The sequence below is a fragment of the Fusarium solani genome (genome assembly GCF_023522795.1).
Source record: "Fusarium solani strain SB1 chromosome Unknown bctg00000003_1, whole genome shotgun sequence".
Classification (NCBI taxonomy): Eukaryota; Fungi; Ascomycota; class Sordariomycetes; order Hypocreales; family Nectriaceae; genus Fusarium; species Fusarium solani.
Window position 1 is genome coordinate 1,792,128 of NW_027072154.1, and position 20,593 is coordinate 1,812,720.

General features: G+C 53.3%; 9 protein-coding genes across 9 annotated transcripts; 5 read left to right on the plus strand and 4 right to left on the minus strand.

The window, feature by feature from the left end:
* Nucleotides 1-199: 199 nt before the first annotated feature.
* MRS44_006127 (uncharacterized protein) lies at nucleotides 200-900 on the plus strand (the record flags this gene model as incomplete). Its single annotated transcript, XM_046268844.2, has 2 exons — nucleotides 200-507; nucleotides 564-900. 2 exons carry the CDS (start codon nucleotides 200-202, stop codon nucleotides 898-900), a joined length of 645 nt encoding a protein of 214 aa, XP_046140296.2.
* Nucleotides 901-3,191: 2,291 nt separating this feature from the next.
* MRS44_006128 (uncharacterized protein) lies at nucleotides 3,192-4,152 on the plus strand (the record flags this gene model as incomplete). The annotated part of the gene is made up of 3 exons (XM_046280553.2): nucleotides 3,192-3,401; nucleotides 3,469-3,791; nucleotides 3,843-4,152. The coding sequence occupies 3 exons, from the start codon at nucleotides 3,192-3,194 to the stop codon at nucleotides 4,150-4,152; spliced, it is 843 nt and encodes a 280-aa protein (XP_046140295.2).
* Nucleotides 4,153-5,839: 1,687 nt separating this feature from the next.
* Nucleotides 5,840-7,266, plus strand: MRS44_006129 (uncharacterized protein; the record flags this gene model as incomplete). The annotated part of the gene is made up of 3 exons (XM_065621652.1): nucleotides 5,840-5,873; nucleotides 5,939-6,151; nucleotides 6,203-7,266. The coding sequence occupies 3 exons, from the start codon at nucleotides 5,840-5,842 to the stop codon at nucleotides 7,264-7,266; spliced, it is 1,311 nt and encodes a 436-aa protein (XP_065477724.1).
* A 371-nt stretch (nucleotides 7,267-7,637) lies between these two features.
* Nucleotides 7,638-8,780, minus strand: MRS44_006130 (uncharacterized protein; the record flags this gene model as incomplete). Its single annotated transcript, XM_046268827.2, has 4 exons — nucleotides 7,638-8,098; nucleotides 8,148-8,308; nucleotides 8,355-8,527; nucleotides 8,577-8,780. The coding sequence occupies 4 exons, from the start codon at nucleotides 8,778-8,780 to the stop codon at nucleotides 7,638-7,640; spliced, it is 999 nt and encodes a 332-aa protein (XP_046140293.2).
* Nucleotides 8,781-9,343: 563 nt separating this feature from the next.
* MRS44_006131 (uncharacterized protein) lies at nucleotides 9,344-10,011 on the minus strand (the record flags this gene model as incomplete). The annotated part of the gene is made up of 2 exons (XM_046279287.2): nucleotides 9,344-9,722; nucleotides 9,770-10,011. 2 exons carry the CDS (start codon nucleotides 10,009-10,011, stop codon nucleotides 9,344-9,346), a joined length of 621 nt encoding a protein of 206 aa, XP_046140292.1.
* Nucleotides 10,012-10,967: 956 nt separating this feature from the next.
* On the plus strand, nucleotides 10,968-11,823 carry MRS44_006132 (uncharacterized protein; the record flags this gene model as incomplete). The annotated part of the gene is made up of 4 exons (XM_065621653.1): nucleotides 10,968-11,126; nucleotides 11,173-11,324; nucleotides 11,376-11,673; nucleotides 11,725-11,823. 4 exons carry the CDS (start codon nucleotides 10,968-10,970, stop codon nucleotides 11,821-11,823), a joined length of 708 nt encoding a protein of 235 aa, XP_065477725.1.
* A 3,185-nt stretch (nucleotides 11,824-15,008) lies between these two features.
* On the plus strand, nucleotides 15,009-16,462 carry MRS44_006133 (uncharacterized protein; the record flags this gene model as incomplete). The annotated part of the gene is made up of 2 exons (XM_046268804.2): nucleotides 15,009-15,096; nucleotides 15,144-16,462. The coding sequence occupies 2 exons, from the start codon at nucleotides 15,009-15,011 to the stop codon at nucleotides 16,460-16,462; spliced, it is 1,407 nt and encodes a 468-aa protein (XP_046140290.2).
* A 205-nt stretch (nucleotides 16,463-16,667) lies between these two features.
* On the minus strand, nucleotides 16,668-17,918 carry MRS44_006134 (uncharacterized protein; the record flags this gene model as incomplete). The annotated part of the gene is made up of 1 exon (XM_065621654.1): nucleotides 16,668-17,918. One exon carries the CDS (start codon nucleotides 17,916-17,918, stop codon nucleotides 16,668-16,670), a length of 1,251 nt encoding a protein of 416 aa, XP_065477726.1.
* A 1,950-nt stretch (nucleotides 17,919-19,868) lies between these two features.
* MRS44_006135 (uncharacterized protein) lies at nucleotides 19,869-20,573 on the minus strand (the record flags this gene model as incomplete). Its single annotated transcript, XM_046274683.2, has 1 exon — nucleotides 19,869-20,573. One exon carries the CDS (start codon nucleotides 20,571-20,573, stop codon nucleotides 19,869-19,871), a length of 705 nt encoding a protein of 234 aa, XP_046140287.2.
* Nucleotides 20,574-20,593: the final 20 nt, after the last annotated feature.

The window sequence follows — 20,593 nt, forward strand, 5'->3', positions numbered from 1 at the left end:
CCGAAATGTGCTTCAACCACAAAATCTGCCATGGATCGGCCTTGGGCTGTGCTGCTGGCCTGCGATGTTTCGAAAGTCGTGATAAAATGGCCCGTCTGCCGCTCGCCAAGGACCTCGAGTCCCTTCTCTCCAAGACTTTCCTGTCATCGAACGCATCTTCCTTGCTTCATTCCCGCCAAATCCAGCTTCTTGTTCCATCATGACCCATCGATCAGATACCCACCGTGGCACTTCCCGTCGAGAACGCCGCAGTCGGGGTAGGGAGCAGACGCACCAGCATCATCGAGGACAACGCCAGTCCGAGTCTCAAGTGCAGCAGCAGCAACTACCACAGCAGCAAATGCAGCAGCAGCAATACACACCCAGCTATGCGTCGAGCTCTGGGTACACAGCTACTGGCGGCTATGCTGGTTATGCCGCTCCCCAAGGGGGGCAATATGGGACGGCAGACTATGACGCTCAAGACCAACCCCAAGCTCCATCCACGCCTCAAGCCCATCAGGGAAGGTATGTTGCTGTTGTGTATTCGTGACATGATCGGCGTTTGTTGACCAGCTTCATAGTGCCCAAGACAGCCGGTACTCCCCGGATGGTGACAACACCCGCGTGAGATTCCATGGCTACCGGGACGACCCCGAGGATCCCGCCCTCCGGACCGAGTCGTTTGTCCAAGAAGGCCACAGACATCGAGTGGCATCGTCCGGATCTTCGCAGTCCGGTCGGGACATCCAGAGGGAGAGGGAGGATAGTGCTAGGGACGCGATTGCCGGCTTCTACGCCACATACGGCGACGCAAACACCCAGTCCAGCTATGGGCCTGCCCAGTACTATCCGAATCCAGACTATCCTGACTGTGGCGATGGTCCCAACCACGGTGGTAGCTCTTATGGAGGCCACTAGACCGAAGGCTAGTGTGGTTGGTGACTGTGTCGTTTGCGATGATTGGCGTTCGAGGTTGTACATTAAGATTAGAAAGGTTTCGGTGTCTTGGCTGTGTCGCGGTTGGATGGATTGTTTTCGAGTTTGTTCTATAGTCATTCTCGGTATTTCTTTCGTCTCCTATGGGTTAGTTTGTCTTGGATAGCACTCGCTAAGTTCGGGCATAACTGTCACTTGACAGATTGTATCATTAGAATGGATTCCAATTTGGTTTGTTGGGATTGGTAAAGGACCGTTTTCCATAGACTGAATAGACAAGCTGAACGAGCTGAACGAGCCTGTCGAACTCTGGCTTGGTGATGGTGTGGAGTTATCATCTCGAACCAACCACGAACTCCAAGTGATCTGCTTGTTGGCTGCATACTCAACGCAAGAGTGCGGCACCAGCAAGCAAGCCATGAATAGATGCAGAATTGGCAACAATATGCGGCCCCGTTCTGCAGCTGAGACCTATCCAGTGGCCATCGAATAACAGTGCCATCGAGCATTCAGCTGCTGTAACCCTTCCAGCCATCCATTTCCGATTGGGGAAGTCTTGGGTTCCAAGGGTGCAAGCCATCACGCTGTCGGCTGTGTCTCAAATGCCAATCGGGACAAAGGGGATAGCTGCATCTGCCCATCATGTCTTGCGAGATTAAGTGCAGGCGGCCGCCATGTCGTCCCTATCTAGATCGTCCCGTGTAACGGGCTCCCACAGATACAGTACATTGATCGGTGCGCAAGAGATAGGATGCGGGGGCCAACTAAGACTTGCAACCATCGGTGGGCGAAGCCACCGGTAAAGCTTCCCCGTCACAGCCCTCCCCAGGGCATTTCAAGGGAAGAAACTGCCACTGTTATCACTGATAGCTAGTAGCCTTCAGCTGTATCCCACAGCGCCCTGATCTGCTACAAGCCGAGTTCTAGGGGGACGAGTGGCCACCGACGCCACCTGAACGGGAGAGACGCCAAAAACCAGGGTCGTCTCCATTTCGAATGGACGAGCCAGTCCTATCCACGCACACGTCGCACTGGCTTGCGGGCGGGTATGTAGGCTCTCTGGTGGATGGGCGGATGGCTGGGAGGGTGTTCAACCCAAGGGAGGAGGGAGTTAAGAGTGGCCGCGCTCCCGCTGGATCTTTTCTGATCTTGCTCTTTTGCCCCTTTCTGCTTTTCTTGCGGATTCTAGTCGTCTGCGATGCGTTGGCTCCCACTAGCACTTTGGTTCTACCATCGTGGAGTGGCGCTTTGGCGACACTTTGGTCTTCCCAGCCTCAACACACGACACGTCCTGTGCCTTCTCCCTCGATCCGTTTCGTTTTCGACCAATTCCGCCATGACGTGCAGCAAGGCGTTTCAGCAAAGGAGCCAATGCCGTGTCGGTGAGCGAGGGACTGGGCACTAGGAGCCCGTCGGTGAAATCCCCCAATGAATGCCTTTTCATCTTTTCCAAGGGCTATGGTCCGCCTCATTGTCACGACGCCGGGGGTTCCTGGCGCGTCATTGGCTGTCTTCATCAGAGGCAGCATGGCTCGAGACCGCACTCCCCCGTTGATGACTGAACCACATCGTCCATACGGCGGAGGGCGAAAGCTTCTTCTCCATCTTGTCGTTATAAAGCCGTCGTGTTCCATCATCCTTCAGGCAGCTTGAGTCGGTGCCCCAAGTTGTCGACAATCCAAAACATTCCCCAGCCTGTCATGGTCTTGTTGTTGCTCCTCACTGTTACCCCCGGTCAGCTAGTTCTCTCGCTCTGCCTAGGCAGTCACACGCACCTCTTCCATCGTTAACCCCTTGGGTTCTCCTTGTCAAAAAATCGCAGCGATCGAATCCATCAAAGCCAAGCGTAACTCGATCCTCTGAACCCTCAAACGGACACACCGCTCTCGATCTGGGAACTACACTCTCTCCAGTCGGCAACTATCGTTCGTCGTGTGCGAGCAACCTCGAAGACTGTCACCAGGCCTTGGGATCCCAGACCCTCTTCCTGATCAACTAGCCTTGACTAGGGCGAGATAATCTGCGGCAACGAGGCCTTCCCCGAGATCCGAAAGGAGGTGCTGTCCAGCTATCCCGATCCCTTCATCGCCGTTAGAGTGTTGCCGTTGTCCCCGAAGGCCGGTTTGACCGTGTGGAGCGCCGTCTCTCTCCAGCCATCATTTCCTCTTCATCAACAGGTGCTTCCAAGTAGGTTGAGAAGAAAGTGGGATCGGAGGACACGCTAGTGAACCAAGACCCCGATTCCAAACATTGCCGTCGACACCTGCGTCATCATGAGTGACGAGCGTATCTGCCCCGCATGGGGTTATTGCACCCATGGCTTCTGGTGTCAGGGGTATTGGTGCTGTCTGGATGAACGGTGTGGATATCGATACGAACCGGTGCCTGCAGGGACCGCAGACCTCTCCCGAACGTATGATATTGCAGGCCACAACGGATATGACTTGGCCGCGGGGCGTGGTGCTAATGGACAGAACAGTTTGGTAGGTTGCCAACTCCGTCACTGATGATGGCCCAATTCTGGATGGAGCCATGCTGACAGACTCTCAGGGTGACGAGACCTTCGGGTATGGAGGAACCACTGCCTATGATGAATGGCGAGGCGACCATCAGCCTAGCAGCCAACAAGGCCAAGATGCGTACCCGTATGTTGTCCAACAGCACGACAACCAGCAGAACGTCTCCCAGCAGAACAATCACCGGTATAACAACCAGGACGACGGCCAGCCCAGTGGTTACCAGAACGGTTACGCACAAAACGACCAGCAGGATAATGTCGGTCGGAGCGACTATCAGGATGGCCGTTACCAGTGGAACGTCCAGCCGCCAGGCCCCGCGTCTGATGTCTCGGTTAACATGGGTAGTTGGTCGAGGTAAGAAACATGTCTCTTTCTGGAATGCTCAAGTTACTGACATTGCCTCAGCGCCGGCCAGACAAACTCGCCCACCTCAACCGAGACCCCCGACAACGAGGACGCTAGCATGACCGGAAACGCCGACGAAGACAATGTCATGCCGTATGTCGAAGAACAACCCGCCGTGGGTATAGACGAAAGGGACGACCAATACTTCGCCAACCAAGAAATTAGCCAGTTCGCGACCTATTTCCCTGAGCATCTCAATCATGACACTCGCGACCAGTATCGATCGTCCTACCCGCCTGTGTTGTGCCTGTCAGATGGGTCGGAGTCCGGCGTCACTCAGTCCAACAACACTCAGTCCAACGTCGAGTAGAGGCCAGTCCTGGGGCCTCAAGATGGGCATGGCGAGATTGGACGCGCGAAGTGTGGAAGGGCACCCTCACTTGAGATGCCCGTCGGTGTTGTCCAAGGCGTTCGAAGAGGTCGACACCATAAAAGACGTCGAGTGAAGAGCGGGTACTTTTCGCTGATGATGATGAGCATGATGATGATAGAGAACGGATTCTTTTTGCATGGATGGTTGCATGGGATGGACATAGGATAAAGAGAGAGGAGGGAAGGGGCGGATGGAGTATGTGTTCTTCCGGAAAGACTTTCAGGAAAAGGTGCATTGAACCATAAAAAGGAGGGCTTTCGAAAGGAAGGTGCATTCATCAGGAGTATGAGTTTCGGGAAGAGTTTCGGGAGGAAGGTGCTGTCTTCCCAGGAGGTGAATTTGTTTCCCTGGGAGGAACAAGGACTTGATGTCGCGTCAAGGTTGACGTTTGATCAAGGTAATGTGCGTTTGCTTGCCACATATGCACAGCCTTGATCGTTCAAGCCGAGATTGGACATCCATGGTAGTCAGGGGTGAAGTTCGTCTGTTTTGCTTCTTTGGACATGTCCTTTGGTTAATATTCGTTTCGGTTATTTCGCCCTAGTTTGATATTTGACATAACCCGTCTCAATGGTTGCAAGCCTTCAGGCCATGCCGTGACGCCACAGAAGGCGAGAGCGTACGCAAACCATTTTGTGGCCCTTGGTGTCGAGCCGCCCTGTATGGTGGTGCCTCGTCGGCGATCATGACTCGAGGGACCAATTGAGTTGGCGACAAGCTGAGATGTTGCCGTTCGCAGCTCGCCACAGCCCCGGCACGATCCAAGAACAGCAATATCTCCATGATGACTTTTGTCCATACGAGGGTCATCACCACCCATCATGACTACACAGCCATTTTTATGTGACTTGGCGTCGGGTTATGGGCGGATTGCGGAAAGCCATTCGTGTAAGTCGCATATTGTTCAGCTGCCATGCCCAGAGACCGAGGGACAGCGACCGAGTACAGAAGAAGGAGGAAAACGAGGCAAAAATGGCTTTAAACTCGGTCGCCGAGACCAGGAGAATAAATCATTCGAAAAAAGAAATGAGGCCTCGCCTTAACTTGCTCTAGGTCAGACCGAACGCAAATTGCAGGCCGCCGGGGTGTGATAGCCCCCAGACGACCGGGATCGTGACGTCGAAAGTGTCTGAGGGAGGTGATTGTCAATGTGCATGAGCATGAGGCTTGCCGTCTCATCATATATTGAGGCCTCATGTCTCATGCTCGTATTCCTCATAATTCGACCGAGATCCCCGAAGATGGTGCACGAGACCGTGGACTCATTGAGCCGGACTTGCCGGCTTATTATCGAAGGCTGAGTATGCATGAGAGTCATTAGAAACCCACAACTCCATGGCTGTCGCAACAAATGGCTCAATTAATGCTTCAACTGGACTCAAGTCGTTGCTTCATGACCAGCGTTCTCGCGTTCACAGGAATTCATGCCGATCCCCTGTCAATCATGGGCTGTCGCCTGAATGGCTGACCCGTACTGCTGGATTGGCAGGGCGGGAAGCCTTGGTTGCCTTGCCGTTCCTGCGTATAAGTGACTGCAGCCACTAACAAACAGTCACAGCGACCCCGGCCAGTGACTCAAACAAGGCGACCACCGCAAACGCTTCCCCAGAAATGATCGTTCGCAATGGATCCCTTGGATATTATATATCGTACCGTAGGTATATGGTGCAAACGAGAACCTCAGAGTTTTTTCGCCTCGTGCAACGCGACTGCTTTGTAATAGTTGAGCCTGGGCCAACGAAACTTCTAGGCACACAACCTGCAGGACAAAGACCCATCCCCTCAAACCGCCACATCCCTCAAATGAAGCCCCTCGAAATCTCTGGAACGACAGGCGAGGGTGGCGGGCAGTTAGTGAGGACAGCTGTCGCTCTTTCAGCTCTCACCGGCCAGGCAGTAACCATTTCCGATATCAGGGGTGGACGTGAGCGCGGAGGTAAGTGTTGCGCCGACCGACGCGTCTGGATGTCCTGCTTACCACTCACAGGACTCAAAAGCCAACACGCCACGGCCATTCAGTTCCTGGCAGAGGCAACAGACGCAGACGTCGAGGGTTTGACCGTGGGATCGAGAACAGTCACTTTTTGCCCCCGTCGTGGTCCAGCTGATCTCCTTCGGCGAAACATCAGCATCTCGGCCGAGTCTGGCTCAGCCAGTACGCTTCTCATCCTGCAAGCGATTCTGCCATTTCTGGTGTTCGCAGGCAACGAATCTGACGAGCCGGTGGAGCTCGAGATATCAGGGGGCACAAATGTGTCCTTTTCCCTCAGCTTTGAGTATCTGGATCAAGTCCTTCTGCCTACTCTGGAAGGTCGCTTCTCCATCCGCGTTGAGAGGAGATTGATCAGACGCGGCTGGAGCCTTGGTCCCCAGTCAAGAGGCAAGATATGGATCAAGCTTTTCCCCTTGAGGGTAGGACAGAGCCTGCGGTTCAAAGCCCCCGAGCGCCCACAGTCCTATGAAGTCAAGTCTATCGACGTCAGCATGGTTGTGCCTATCAGCGTACAGGAGAAGCTCCAGGCATCACTCACAAAGGACTTGGCAGACTTATTTCCTGGGTCAGATGTCCACTTTAAGCTGGTTGAGGACTCGAGTCTCGATTCACGGTGGTACATCCTCCTGGTGGCTCACTCAGGGTCGGGGATCCGATGGGGACATGATTTCCTAGGATCCATGCCCAAGAAGACCAAGAATAGGGACAACTTTTCGGCGCAGATCTCTAGCAAGGTATGCCGTGGTCTATATGAGGAGACATCTGCAGGAGGCCAGGCAGATGTCCATCTTCAGGACCAAGTTGTTGTGTTCCAAGCACTCTGCGATGGCTACTCTTCCCTTCCTCGCAACGACGTATCTTCGCCCGACATTCTTATCGACGCAATGGGCAACCTAGACATCGGCAACGGACGAATGAGAAAGGAAAAGACGCATGAGCCCTTTGGACATGGTTCACTGCACGCGCAGACGGCAAGATGGCTGGTCAGCGAACTGCTTCCGAGTGTCGAGTTTTACAACAAAGGCGATTTGGTGAAGGGCGCCGGCACCAAAGTCTAACTAACCAAGCCCTGATCAGGGTTACTACTTAAACAATTGGGACCATGTGGGCGCAAAATCCTTTCCGCTCAGCCCATCCAATGACGCTATCTGGCTGTGCGTCGTGGAGTGACTAGTGACGTGTCTCGCGGGGTGAATTGTCGGGAATATTGTCGGCGATGCCCAAGAGGGGTCTCACATAGACGACGGCTGGCTTTATTGCCTTTGTGTCACCATCCTGGGACGCTGGGTATATAATTGACCATGTTCCCGCTGACCGAGGGTTCAGCTTGGGCCGAAATAGAAACAAACTCCCGGACTGATTGCTGCCTCGCCTCCCATCCTACTTATCGTTCTCGTTCCGACTGCTGCACTTTTGGCGATGCCCAAGCCTACGATGATGACGAAGGCACCTCTCCGAATCGATACTGCGCCCAACCGAAGCTTCCTTCGTGCAATGTCCACGTCCTCTTTCCCCAGTCCTCTCCGGCAGCGCCAGCAGCAATATACACAGGCATGAGGTGGTCGGCAAAGGGATGTGCCTGCTTGGCGTCTCCGCGCTTACACACGGCGGCCATCTTGTCCTCTCTCACGGCAGGGTCCGACTCTACCGCGTCTCTAAGGGCGTTGTCGAAGCTCACGACATAGGGAAGAGGCTCCGTCTTGCCCTCGAACATGAAGTGCATGTCACGAAGGTTATGCACCGACATGCCAGCACCAATGATGACGATGCCTTGGTCTCTAAGCGACGCGACGGCACGACCAAGGGCGTAGTGAGCGTGAGGGTCTTCGTTCTTGAAGAGCGAAACTTGCACCAGAGGGACGTTCAAGGGGTTTGTCTCTGGGTTGAAAGCTATCTTGATGTGAGTATATGTTATGCATTGGATGCTCTATACACGTACCGACGTGGAACCCAGACCAGACACCATGGTCAAGACCGCGTTTCACTCCATAAGACTGAATACCAGCTTCTGAAAGCATGACCATAATCTTGCTAGCGAGCTCAGGGTCACCCTTGCTAGGATACTTGGCCTTGTAAAAGTGGTCAGGGAATCCATAGAAGCTATCAACGTGTCAGCAATGGCCCAAGCAGTCAGCAGACAACGCACTCGTAAATCAGGTCAGTGTCAACAGCGTTGTTGACGTGGATAGTGTCCTCTTTACCCATCCAGTGAGCTGAAAAGACAACAACAGCCTTTGGCTTGACTTGCTGTGTAATCTCCTTTCCGATCTGCTGGAGGACTGGGTACACGGGGTGCTCCGTGTTGTACTGGACATCGGGCTGAAGGCCATCAGCAAGGTCTCTGTATATGCGTGCAAAGACGACTTACACCTCCATGACTGAAAAAGTAAACCGGTGTCTTTGTAGTTGATCGCGTCGCCAACGAAGCACTAGCATTCTTCTGCTGCCCATACCAATCCAAACCAACCCTCTGCAACGTCGATGAGAAAGCCTTGAGGGGCACCGCGCCAAAGAGGGCAAGCATGGCGACAGCAAGCGAGACAATGCCGATCAGAGCTCTGAACTGGGTCATGTTGATCACAATGGCTTCTCACCTTGGAACTTGATATTGAACCCTTTAAAAGGAGAACGAGGCTCCCGGTGATTGGTATTTATAATGTCTATATCCGTATTTCCTGATGGCGCGCCGGGAGATTCCTCGAGTGTGGATCTGCCGCGCGCTTAAAACTGGGGAACCAGCGTTGGGTTTGTAAGGAACTATTAAAACGACCTTGTTCGGTATGTTGTCCTTTTTAATAGTTGAATTAAGCTTTTGTGCCTGTATCAAGTTGGCCTGGCTTAAGTCCAATCGGATTCTCCCGCGAGGATGAACCACTAGCAACGCGTCAGGCGTTGCTGGTTCGTGTACTCCATTCATTGAGTTTCACAGGTTTATCGGTTAATGGCTGGAAGAAGTCAAGACTTCTGTATATCTAAACTCAAGATGGGACGGTACTCCAAGCAGAAGTAAAAGCGCTGATATTTTCCTGAACTCCATAATCTCAGGCTGCCAACTCGTTTCTGAAAGAATACTGGCTGTACTCTTCTCAAAGGTCGCAAACACGCCGAATTATTAATAACACTCTTCACCATAAACTACAACAACACAGCAGCACCTCCAACAACGGCTGCAACACCGGCAAACACGGCATTCTGCGTCATCATGGGCGCCGCATTACCCGAGCTTGTCGCTTCGGCTTCGGTGGCCTTGGGTTTTGATGCGGCCGTGGCAGAAGCCTCAGTAGAAGAAGACTCGTCAACGGCAGAAGACTTATCGGCTGCCGTCGTGTTCGCGTCGTCACCCAGCTTGTCGGCACCAGCGGTGACGATTATGGGCGCCATTGTCTCCTGGTAACTTTCAACAGTGGTGTCGGATACATCTTGAATGATGTTCTCGTTGCGCGACATGGAAACTTGGTGTGTGCAGCTGGCTTGGTCCTTGTCTGGGTCGAGCTCACAGTGATACTCCTGATAGCTGGCGTATTGTCAGATACATTCATTCTTGAGAGGCGAATAACTCACTTCATAGCATTATCAGTTTCGATGGTGATGGCCGCGGTAAGAGTGGACGGGCCGCTGGCGATAATACCGGTGGTAGAGTCCTTATTCACGGCCAACGTGGTGTCCTCGCCGTCAATGGAGACGACAGAGGCCTTGTAGCCCTTGGTCTCAATGCCCTCTGGAATCCACCACTTGATCGTTTTAGTCTCAGCGGCCGCGACGACGGCGACGGCACCGACAAGGAGGGCCAGAGAGCGAGCCATTTTTGGTATGAGGATGGATGAGGTGAGTTGAGTCTACAAAGGGAGCTCCCTCAACGGGTGCTCTCTTGGTTAAATACCTGCCCGGGAAGCATCTATTTACTAGTACATGACACTCAGAATAATGAGATGCGACGTAAAGGATTGACATTCTCGCTCTATTGCTAATTTTGAGAGGTTGAATTGGGACTTGAGTCTCATTCGGCGAGGCAGTGGACGTCAGAGTGACCGAACGGCCAGTTTGGGCCGCTACATAGTAACATAACCAATAATAGCACCCATGAGGGAACCAATTTGGCTTTCATGGGGAAAGAATGAACCAGAGCGCGTAATCAAGCTTCTTCTGGAAGCCAACTCATAGTGGGTCGTGATGATCCTTGGTTTGATCCATGGGGTTGATACCCACCAAAGAGAGGCTCTGCACTGGGTAATTAATTGCAGTAGCTTCAAGCAGACGTCAAGGTCTTTGACTGGCTGTTTCTTATGTTTATGATATCACCAGTTTATTCGTATAGGTATTCGTTCAATTGATGTTGGTTGCAAAGAACAAAAAATATCGCAAAACTGGCGCCATTCTTGGCACCCTCCAAGTCTTGGCATCGCGCCTGGACGGGAGACTGTTGGTCTTGGCAACTCACCACAATCGCCTCGCCCAGAGTCGCAGACGCCATCGCTTCTCTCTTCCTTTTTCCCTCTGCTACACTCTCGCCCGTCGACTCGCCTCTAACCCCGTCCGCCCAGCCCTTGGCGCTCTACTCGGCGGCCCTTTTGGCTTGGCTCTTCCAGCGACGGATCCGACCCTTTAAACTCGGCCATGATCCTGTTTCCTCGTCGTAGCTGCTGTTCTCTTGTGCCGTAGCCCTTTCGCTCTTGGGCCTGCTCCAAGTCTTACGTGCGCTGTCAAACCCTGCTATCTATCCGCTCACATCCCTGCAAGAGTTTGCGCCCACGTCTCTTCGATGATCTTGACCCTCTCATGGACGCTGCTGGCTCTGCTAGCCCTCTGCACAGCCGCGCCCGCCAACCAGGAGGCCCCCGCCGTCACGACTGCGCCTATCTATCTCCCCTATTACAACAAGGAGTCGTGGTCCGTCGTGCGCGGGAGTATCATCTCAAGTGTGAGTGCTTCGGATCCAATCGCGTGATGTTAACTAACCCCTCAAGAATCCGGAAGCGCAGGAGACCACCTACACAATCTTTTGCCCCGATGCGACCGACTCGAACCCACCGGCTTGCGATCTTTCGCTCGAGTTTCCTTTTGTGCTAATAGAAGGACCCGACACGATCCAGTTTCATGGCACTCACACATCGACACTGTAGGTCGCAACATCACGACGAGTAGGATCATGAGCACTGACATTACAAAGCACCGCCAATCTAGAATGCACACTCCACGGCAAGACGAGGGCGACATGTTCCGGATACTCCAGCTTCGCCGACGGCTACGATAACGGTGTGAATGAGGGTCCAACCGAGGTAACCTGGACATCGACATTCTCTGGCAGCCAGATGGAATGGGGCGTCTTGACCATGGCCGAACTGCCTCACGACCCCGACTCTTTCACCGCGACATGGGCGACACCGACTGGAGCAAGCGAGTTTGTGTCTGTACCGATGGCCACCGAGAGCGACAGTGACAGTGCCGGCGCAAGCAGACACATCGACGTGTGTAGAGCCGTGTTTGCGGTTATGTGTATTGCTGGATGGCTATGGTAGCATGGCAAGGTGACGAGCACAGCAAACGAGCACCACGAGAAGGATTTGTTCCAGAAGGGAAGAGCAAATACCGAGAACCTAGGGTGGCACGAAGCGTGATCTTTTGGGACGATGATACCCGGTTGTTTGAGGCGTGTTAATAGGTTGGCTGTTTTGTTTCGGCGTTTGGCATCGCGATTGCGTGGCATTGGGAATGGAGGCAAAGAGCGGGAAATGCGTTGAGAGAAAGGGAATAGGATGGTTAAAAACAGATGTCACAGAGCCGCATTTCATGACCCCTTGATTGTTTCATGAGCTTGGTATTTGGTCCACAGCATGAGGTGAGGTCTTGAGTCAATTACGGCAGTTGAGTGAGCCATGAGGTGCCATGTCTTTCTTTGAATGACAGTTCAGCCAGCCTCTCCTTGAGCAAGATTAATCGTGACACTACAAAGGATAAGCAAGCTGATTGAATTTGTGTGCTGGCCGTGACGGATGGTCTTTTGGTGTGTGACAATATACGCTACAGGGAGCAGCTTGGATAAAGGTGAATACCGACAACGACAAGAGAGATACAAGGGCACAGGCTTGCTCGCACAAACACACCCAGACAGATGTCTACAATCAGAAATTCCAAACAAAAAAGGACAAGAGCAAAAAAAGAATTGCCAGGATTGGGATTCGAACCCAAGCATCTCTCGATACTGTGGAACTCCCTTGTTTAGAGGGAAGAAGCTCAACTTTCTTGAACACAGCGCCTTAGACCACTCGGCCATCCTGGCTTATTTGTTGAAAGTGCCACTCGTATCTGGCACTATGGAGTCGCCAGGGCACCAGAACCACAAAGAAATGTGAGATGAAGCAAAAAAAGACATCTCACGATGGTTTCAATGTCAAGATTGGGATTCGAACCCAAGAATCTTTCGATACTGTGGAAACACCCTTGTTTAGAGGGCAAGAGAACTCAAGTGGGTCTTGAACACAGCGCCTTCGACCGCTCGGCCATCTTGACGATTTGATGGAGAACGGCGATTCTGTCAGGGCTGATACGTAGAGGCTGGATAGTGAGTCTTGGCGGGTGACAGTCGTGAGCTTTTGTGAGATTTTTTGGACCGCATATGCATGGTCATGTTCATTACAAGCTGCCATGCTTAATGATTGCTCCTTGTCAGACGCCGAGGCTCTGGTTCAAACGGCCGGCTACAACAAAGCTTGGTTGATTCGTGAAACCACCATCCCACATGCAGGTACCCTTCTGCCACCCATTGTTGGAACCATCCGTTTGTGCGACTCAGATCACGCCGCTAGTGCCGACAGCCAGCCAGCATATCAAAAACGCTCGAGGAAATGAGGCCAAGTCTATGACGAAAAATAGGCAGATCTATCACAGTGACAGCAAGTCAGCCCTGTCTCTCTCTGCTGACGGGCTTGCTGCGAGGCTTCAGGGTCGCAAGATTACCTCGGATCATGCATCAGGAGAATGATTTACGCATACGAGAGGTGCATCTCGGCTCCCGAGGAATGTTGGTGTAGAAGCCAAGACCAGAGTCTTTTTCTTCGTCTGCAGGCCAAGGTCTTGGCCGTGAGCTCCCTTCCCCTTCCAGTTTGCTCGTCTCTTTTCGTCCCATGTTTTATCGTCCTTGTCACCTTGAGGGGCTGACAGCTAGCACAGACGGTCGGGTAAGCACCGCGAACCGAAACCATTCTAGCCATTGATGTCACTGGAAAGGGACAGGGTCTAGAACCGACGGTTTTCTTGTTCCTGGCCTGCCTGCTTGCTTTTTTACGTGTCTGACTCAGCAGCCGTCTGCAAGGTACCGATCGTGATGGTTGACGCAGGCGAAACAGGAGACAGAAAGCGTTGGACGGTTCATGTTGTTGTTGTTGTTGTTGTTTCTGATTGAACATGTTTCACGTTTCAAGCCGACCCCCCTTTTTTTCACGTTTGCTTGCGTGTGCGTGTGTCTTGGTCTGGGATGCAATGCGATGCGATGAATGGATGGAAAGGTGAAGCAAGGGAAGAATGCGTGTGGGTAACGTTTATGCAGAGCTGACGGGTGGGCTACAGGGATGATTCCGTGCTACGTTGTACTCTGGACAGTGAAGCATTCAGAGGTCTACGAAGTACAAGATATACAGGCAAGAAGAGAGGCCTTGAAGGAATAATCTACTTGAATTCTCCGTAGACGCGCCATCATCAACATGGCCCTATCAGGAGTCTTGATGACGTTGACTACCCCCATGGCGCCAAACTCACAATCTCAGCGTCTCTCAGCGGCCTCTCAGCCTACCGTACTGTCCCAGCTGCCACCCAAGCCAAGACACGTCCAGTGGGTCTTTCTTTACCCCTGGCGCTTTTTCCAACACTGTTTCGAAGGCGTTTTTTCTCTCCTGGCGCCGTCGATCACCGCCATGTGTTCCTCTAGCGGCAACAGACAAACAGGAGATACTGGGTTGTAGAGTGTTTGCCCTTACCCGCGCGGCCAGACGAAACAATGGCCATTTTGTCTGTAACACGGATTTTCTCAATGCGAGGCATGTCACTGGCCAGCCGTGACGGTTGATCGACCGAGCATCGTGGGTCAAAATCCCATCCCATGGGGAAGCCGAGTTTCAGGGGTTATAATCCCTGGGCTGAAGAGGCTGAGCCAGCCCAACTGCGGAGGAGAAAGAAAAAGGCATGGATTTCTCTCTCTCTCTCTCTCAGCTCCTCTTGATCTAGACTTTGCTTTTGGTCTAGCTGACCCTGCCTACTGCAAGACAAGACAAGACAAGACAGGCCTGAAAGCAGAAGCCCGCTGGTTAGTTGGGGGCGATATTAATAGCCTGGAGCCCTCTCCCGTCTTCCCAAGCTCCATGTTATCCATGCCCTGGTCGATCTAGCCCGGTCCAGCCTTGGAATCTTTTGTCGAGCCTCAGCTTATTTCTCGTCCTCGTATTCCCATTCTGTTATCGTATCTTTGTCGAATCGCTTCGCTTCTGGCCCCTCTGACATTTTTTCCTTCTCTTTTCTTACTTCTTTCTCTATCTCCCCACAACGTTCATTCTCTCCTTCCATCCGTTTTAGGGCCATTCTCTCCCTCAATTCTCAGCTTCGACGCGACTTCTCAGTCTGAATCGTACATAGATTTCTCTCTCGCTTTACTCAACTTATTCATCGGCTGCCTCTGATATTCATTATCTGCGAGGGTTCAATATTCATTCGCCCGCAAAACCAGACGTTACCCACTCGACCCATCGCTCACTTACACCCACATCAACACAATCATCGCTGAGCGACACCAATTTTTTTTTTTACCAGCATTATGAAGCTCTGGGCCTTGGCCAGTTTGGCCTCGCTCGCCGCGGCTGCTAACAAGACAGCTCCCAGTTCCTTGGACATCAATGACCCTGGTATGTCGCGTCTGTCTGTTTGTCGCACACCCGACTAACAAGCCCAGACTCCATCAAGGATGTGGCAGCAAGTATCGCCTACGACGCCATGACGTACTACAGCGGCAACACATCCACCGTCCCCAAGGATCTCGGCGACCTCCAGGATCCTTACTACTGGTGGGTTGCCGGCGCCCTCTGGGGCGTCATGCTGGACTACTACCACTTCACCGGAGACCCCAGCTACAACGATGTAATCATCCAGGCCCTGCTGGCTCCCACAAACCTCGGCCCCGACCACGACTACATGCCTCCGGAGCACGCCGATGAGGAGGGCAACGACGACCTCTTCTTCTGGGGCTCGGCCGTCCTCTCTGCCGCCGAGCGCAACTTTCCTCAGCCAAATACAACGCTCCCCTCGTGGCTCGACATTAGCGCCAACGTATTCAACGAGCTAGTCGGCCGCTGGAACATGTCGGCTTGCAACGGCGGCCTCCTTTGGCAGATCTTCCCCGAGAACCCGAACGGTCTCACTTACAAGAACTCGGTCAGCAACGGCGGCTTCTTCCAGCTCGCGGCTCGTCTCGCCCGAGCCACCGGCAACAGCACGTATCTCGACTGGGCGAACAAGGTCTGGGACTGGTCGTGGGAGGTTGGCTTTATCGACAAGCGCAACTACCACGTTTACGACGGCGCCAGCGTGCTCGACAACTGCGAAAAGACCACCTACCACTCCTTCACCTACACCAGCGGCATCTACCTCTACGGCGCTGCCGTCCTCGCAAACTACACTGGCAAGCCCGAGTGGGAGGAGCGTTCCAAGCGGCTCCTTGATGGCACTGACTGGTTCTTCTCCCCCTTTGATAACAGCACGGACATCATGTACGAGGCGGCTTGCGAGACGGTCAACACGTGCAACTGGGACATGTCCACCTTCAAGGGTTATCTATCTCGCTTCATGTACCAGAGCATCCAGATGCAGCCCTCACTGAAGGACCACGTTGAGCGTTTCCTCGTACCTTCAGCTCAGGCTGCTGCCAAGACTTGCACCGGTGGCAAGTCTGGTCGTGAGTGTGGTATGCGATGGTGGGTAGGCGGCTTTGACGGAAACCCGGGTCTTGGTCAGCAAATGTGCGCCCTCGAGATTGTCCAGGGTCTTCTGCTAGATGATCTCCCCGTGCCTCTTCAGGGAGACCAGATCAAGGTGGTCCGCAGCACCGACTGGAACAAGGAGTCCAGGGTCAAGGCTACTCCTACACCGTCGCCTACCAACACAGAGAAGCCCAAGCCCACAGAGAGCGACGACGCCGCCAGTCTCGCCCGGGCAGATCTTGTTCTTGCGTCGTTTAGCATCGGCACAGTTCTCCTGCTGTTGGGGCTGGCCTAAGCACATATACATGTATTATAGATATTGCACCAGGATTAGACCACAGGCGTTATTAGGATATGATAGAATGGGCGTCTGGATTCTTTCTTGTAAAAAGGCCCAAGTCATGAGCGTTGCTTCTATAATTTCACGAGATTACGTCTAGACAACCTAGATCCAACCAGAACGCCGTCTGTTTATCGCCTTTTCTCCCTTTCTTTTTCCTCTATTGTCCTCTAACCTCGGCCAATGTCACCCGCAGCGACTCGAGGAATCTCGTCACCTCAGCCTCGGTGCCGAGAGTGATACGAAGGCATCCTAGGCACCCGTGCTCCTTACCCCTGAACCGCACCACGACGCCCTTGGACTCGGCAAGCTTCTCGTATACGGCCAGTGCTGTCGCGTTGTCAGGGTTGCCCGCCGAGTCGAGCATCTCGTAGAGCAGAAAGTTGCTCTCGGTGCCGCCGCGGAGACGACCCACGCCAGGAATCTTGGGAAGCTCCTCGATAAGACGGTCACGCTGCTCGAGAAGACGCGCGCGGTTGGCGCGCATCACGGCAAGGCCACGCTCAGAGACGGCATAAGATGCGAGAGAGCTCGTAGGGCTAGAGATGTTGTAAGGAGCCTTGAGGCTGTTCAGAAGCCTAGCAATTGGGGGCGAAGTGAAGGCAGCGCCGAGACGAATACCGGCCATGCCAAATGCCTTGGACAGGGTCTGCATGACGACGAGGTTGGGGAACTCGGTAACCCACTCGGCGAGAGAAGCATTCTCTGGGGCAAAGTCGATGTAAGCTTCATCCAGCACCACGACGCCATTCCAGGTCGGGTGGTTGAGGATCTGCTGAACGTCGGCCTTTGCGAGGAGCGAACCTGTGGGGTTTCCAGGCGAGCACAGGTAGACGAGCTTGACGTTGGGCTCATTGGACAGGGCGGCGAGCACGGCGGGAACGTCAATGGCAAAGGACGGGGCTGAGAGGAGAGGGACCTTGACAATGGCGACGTCGTTGACCTGGGCGGACACGGCGTACATGCCGTATGTGGGTGGGCATGTAAGAATGCGATCGCGGCCGGGAACGCAGAAGCATCGCAGCAGAGCGTCAATGGCCTCGTCGCTTCCAACGCCGACAAACAGGTTCTCAGGCTTGAGCGTCTTAGGAGTATGAGCGTGGGTATTACGAAGCTGGCAGAGCTGCTGCTTCAGCGGCTCCTGGTGAGGATCAGGATATCGGTGAAGACCGAGAAAGTCGACATCGGATCCTCCATCCTTGGCGATATCTTCCCCGAGCGAAGGACCGTATGCGTTCTCGTTGGCGTCGAGGAGAATGTTTGTGCCGTCGTCCTTGTAATCGCTGCGGGACGGTTGGTCAGTTTGAGTCCATAGCGGGGGAGGGGTAGCAACTTGCTCTCTTGCGCAGCGGTAGGGCTGGAGGGCGAGGATGTTTGGCCTTGCGCAGGCCTCGAGGTTGAAGGGGGACATCTTGACTAGAGTCCTCTGAGCTGTGATGGGTTGTCGGGTGTGAGTAGACGAAAAGAGAGCTTCCCTCGTGGCTCTTTAACTTGTCCAAAGTCAATTCCGACGCCGGAGGGACGAGTCACTGGTGCTTTTTTTGTGGGGCGGTGCTCCTTGGCTGGGGACACGGCAGATATGAGGGACACGGGATATCTGTGGTGTTTGCGACCTTGATGGATGAATTGATATGAGAAATGGATTTATTGGAGTTAGAAGGGTTCACATGTGAAGCATTGGGAGTCAATTACTCATGTTGACGGTGCTCGGGTTGAGATGTTGGCCAATGTAGATACCCTAGACTGACCACTGAAAGACTCTATTCCCATCACTACCTTGTCAATAACTTCTGACTTGGGAGATTCTATAGTACATTGGTGTAAGTGGTACTCCAGGGGTTACATAGTGACTCAGGTTCCTTGTCTCGGGAGCAGGGTAGTCACTTTCTCCGAGATATGTGGCGGTCAGTCATGTTAGTGTAATCTCCAGTCAAAGCAACAACTGTCATCAGGCATCTGTCAACATCCATCAACGAAATCACCACCCACACATTTACCAGACAACGAAAGAAGGGAACAAGAAAAAGAGAATAGCTAATACTCATAGGTATCATTTCGTCCCAAGCCTTTCCATGGACCTTGTTTTTGTAGGGTAACTCGACAAGAGTTCCAAGACCCCGCGCATACTTTGAGGGAGCACCAAGCGCAAGGTAACAGGATCAATGTGTACAGCTCTGTACTCGCCAACACATTGCAACATGCAAGTCAATGCTAACAAAGACCTGTCAGAGTCTCATTTGGATCTCTTTTACAGTCCGACATGACGCCTAGATGCAGCCACAGAACGATAACAACCTCCCTCCAGCTGCATGGACTGCAATAACGACCCGACAGTCACAACACAAGACAAGATGGTCGTGTGGCCCAATGGCAAGGCGTCTGACTACGAATCAGAAGATTGTGGGTTCGATCCCCATCATGATCAACGTTTCTTTTTGCCTTGGTGTTGTGCGGTGCTAGATGCAGATGGTGAGAGTTTCGTTGGTGTTGAGGGGCTTCAAGGTTTGGACAACTCTTGACATCCTACCCAACTGACTCTACCTCTTTTTTTGCTCTCAATCATAACCAACAAGCACAATACACATCACTGCCACTACTGTCCGGCTCTCACCCGGCCTCGACGAAAACTTTTCTCATCATGCCTCTTCAAGTGGGTTTGCGTAGATTTTAGTCCGCCCCGAGACCCGCTTTTCCCACATGCCGCCCTCAAATCCTTCGTTCGGCCCGGAGACTTCAGCTGCAACAGACAGCCAGATTATCAACCAATCAAGAGGTCGTGTGGCCCAATGGCAAGGCGTCTGACTACGAATCAGAAGATTGTGGGTTCGATCCCCATCATGATCACTTTCTTTTTGCGCCTTTCGATGATGTTTTGGTGTTGTTTTGTGCTTTCTTTCCAAAGGTGGCAGGCCGGAGACTTCGGGGCCGGAGGACGCCGGGATCCACTCCGGACCCACCTCCCTTTTTAAATCTCCGTTCTTCACATGCGATGCTGTCTTTGATGCCAATTGAGACTTCCTATGTCGCGGTCTCATCATATATGGCCGAAAGGTGAGAAGCTGGAAGACTAGAAGATGAATATTCATCCCTATATGTAAATTGCCGATAATTCCCTCCTAAGATATTAGCATTGCGTGCGAATACTCAGCACCTGGAACGGGACTGTTAATGGCTTCACCCAACTTGCCGGGACGGTAACTTGTCAATCAATTGACACAACATACTTTCATTCAGCTCGCTTTTTTCCTTCTAGTCTAATAACCATGTAAATGTCAATGGCTGCACCGGGCTTACAAATGCAAGACAATATCCTCGCAAGTCTAACGAAGATCGAGTGGAGATGGTCACCGTAACCACATGCCTAAGGGCTCAACCTCTTGAGCGTCCACTCATCGGCTTCTCCCTCACGCTCATACACGAACCGGTCGTGCAAGCGGCTCTCCCTGCCCTGCCAGAACTCCATACGGTCAGGAATAATTCTCACGCCGCCCCAGAACTCCGGCACGGGAATTTCCTCCTGTCCCTCGAACCGCTCCTCGACCTCTTTGTACCACTCCTGTAGCTGCTCCCGTCCATCGTCACCCTCACCTTGAGGCTCTAGCACCTGACTCTGTCGACTAGCCCATGCACCAATACGGCTTCCTCGCGCTCTCGTGTCATAGTACGTCTGGCTCTCCTCACGAGTGATGCGCTCCACCTTTCCCTCGACATGCACCTGCTGCTGCAGCGCCTCCCAAAAGAACAGCAGCGCAGCCCGCGGGTTGCTCTCCATGTCTGCCGACTTGCGCGACGTGCCGAGGTTTGTGTAGATGACGAACCCGCGGGGATCTAGCTCCTTGAGGTACACGGTGCGCGAGGACACGCGGCCCGACGGGAGAGAGGCGGTCGAGAGGGTGCACGCCTCGGGGTGTGCGACGCCAGAGTCGGGCTTTTGCGCGCGCGAGAACCACTCGTGGAACTGGGGGATCGGCGAGGTCGAGTTTAGCTGCGAGCGGACGAGGGATCCCTTTGTGAACTGCTCAGCCTGACCAGTGGGCTTGGAGCCCGCGGGGGCGACTGGAAGCATCCTGTCAGCGAGGAGTCATG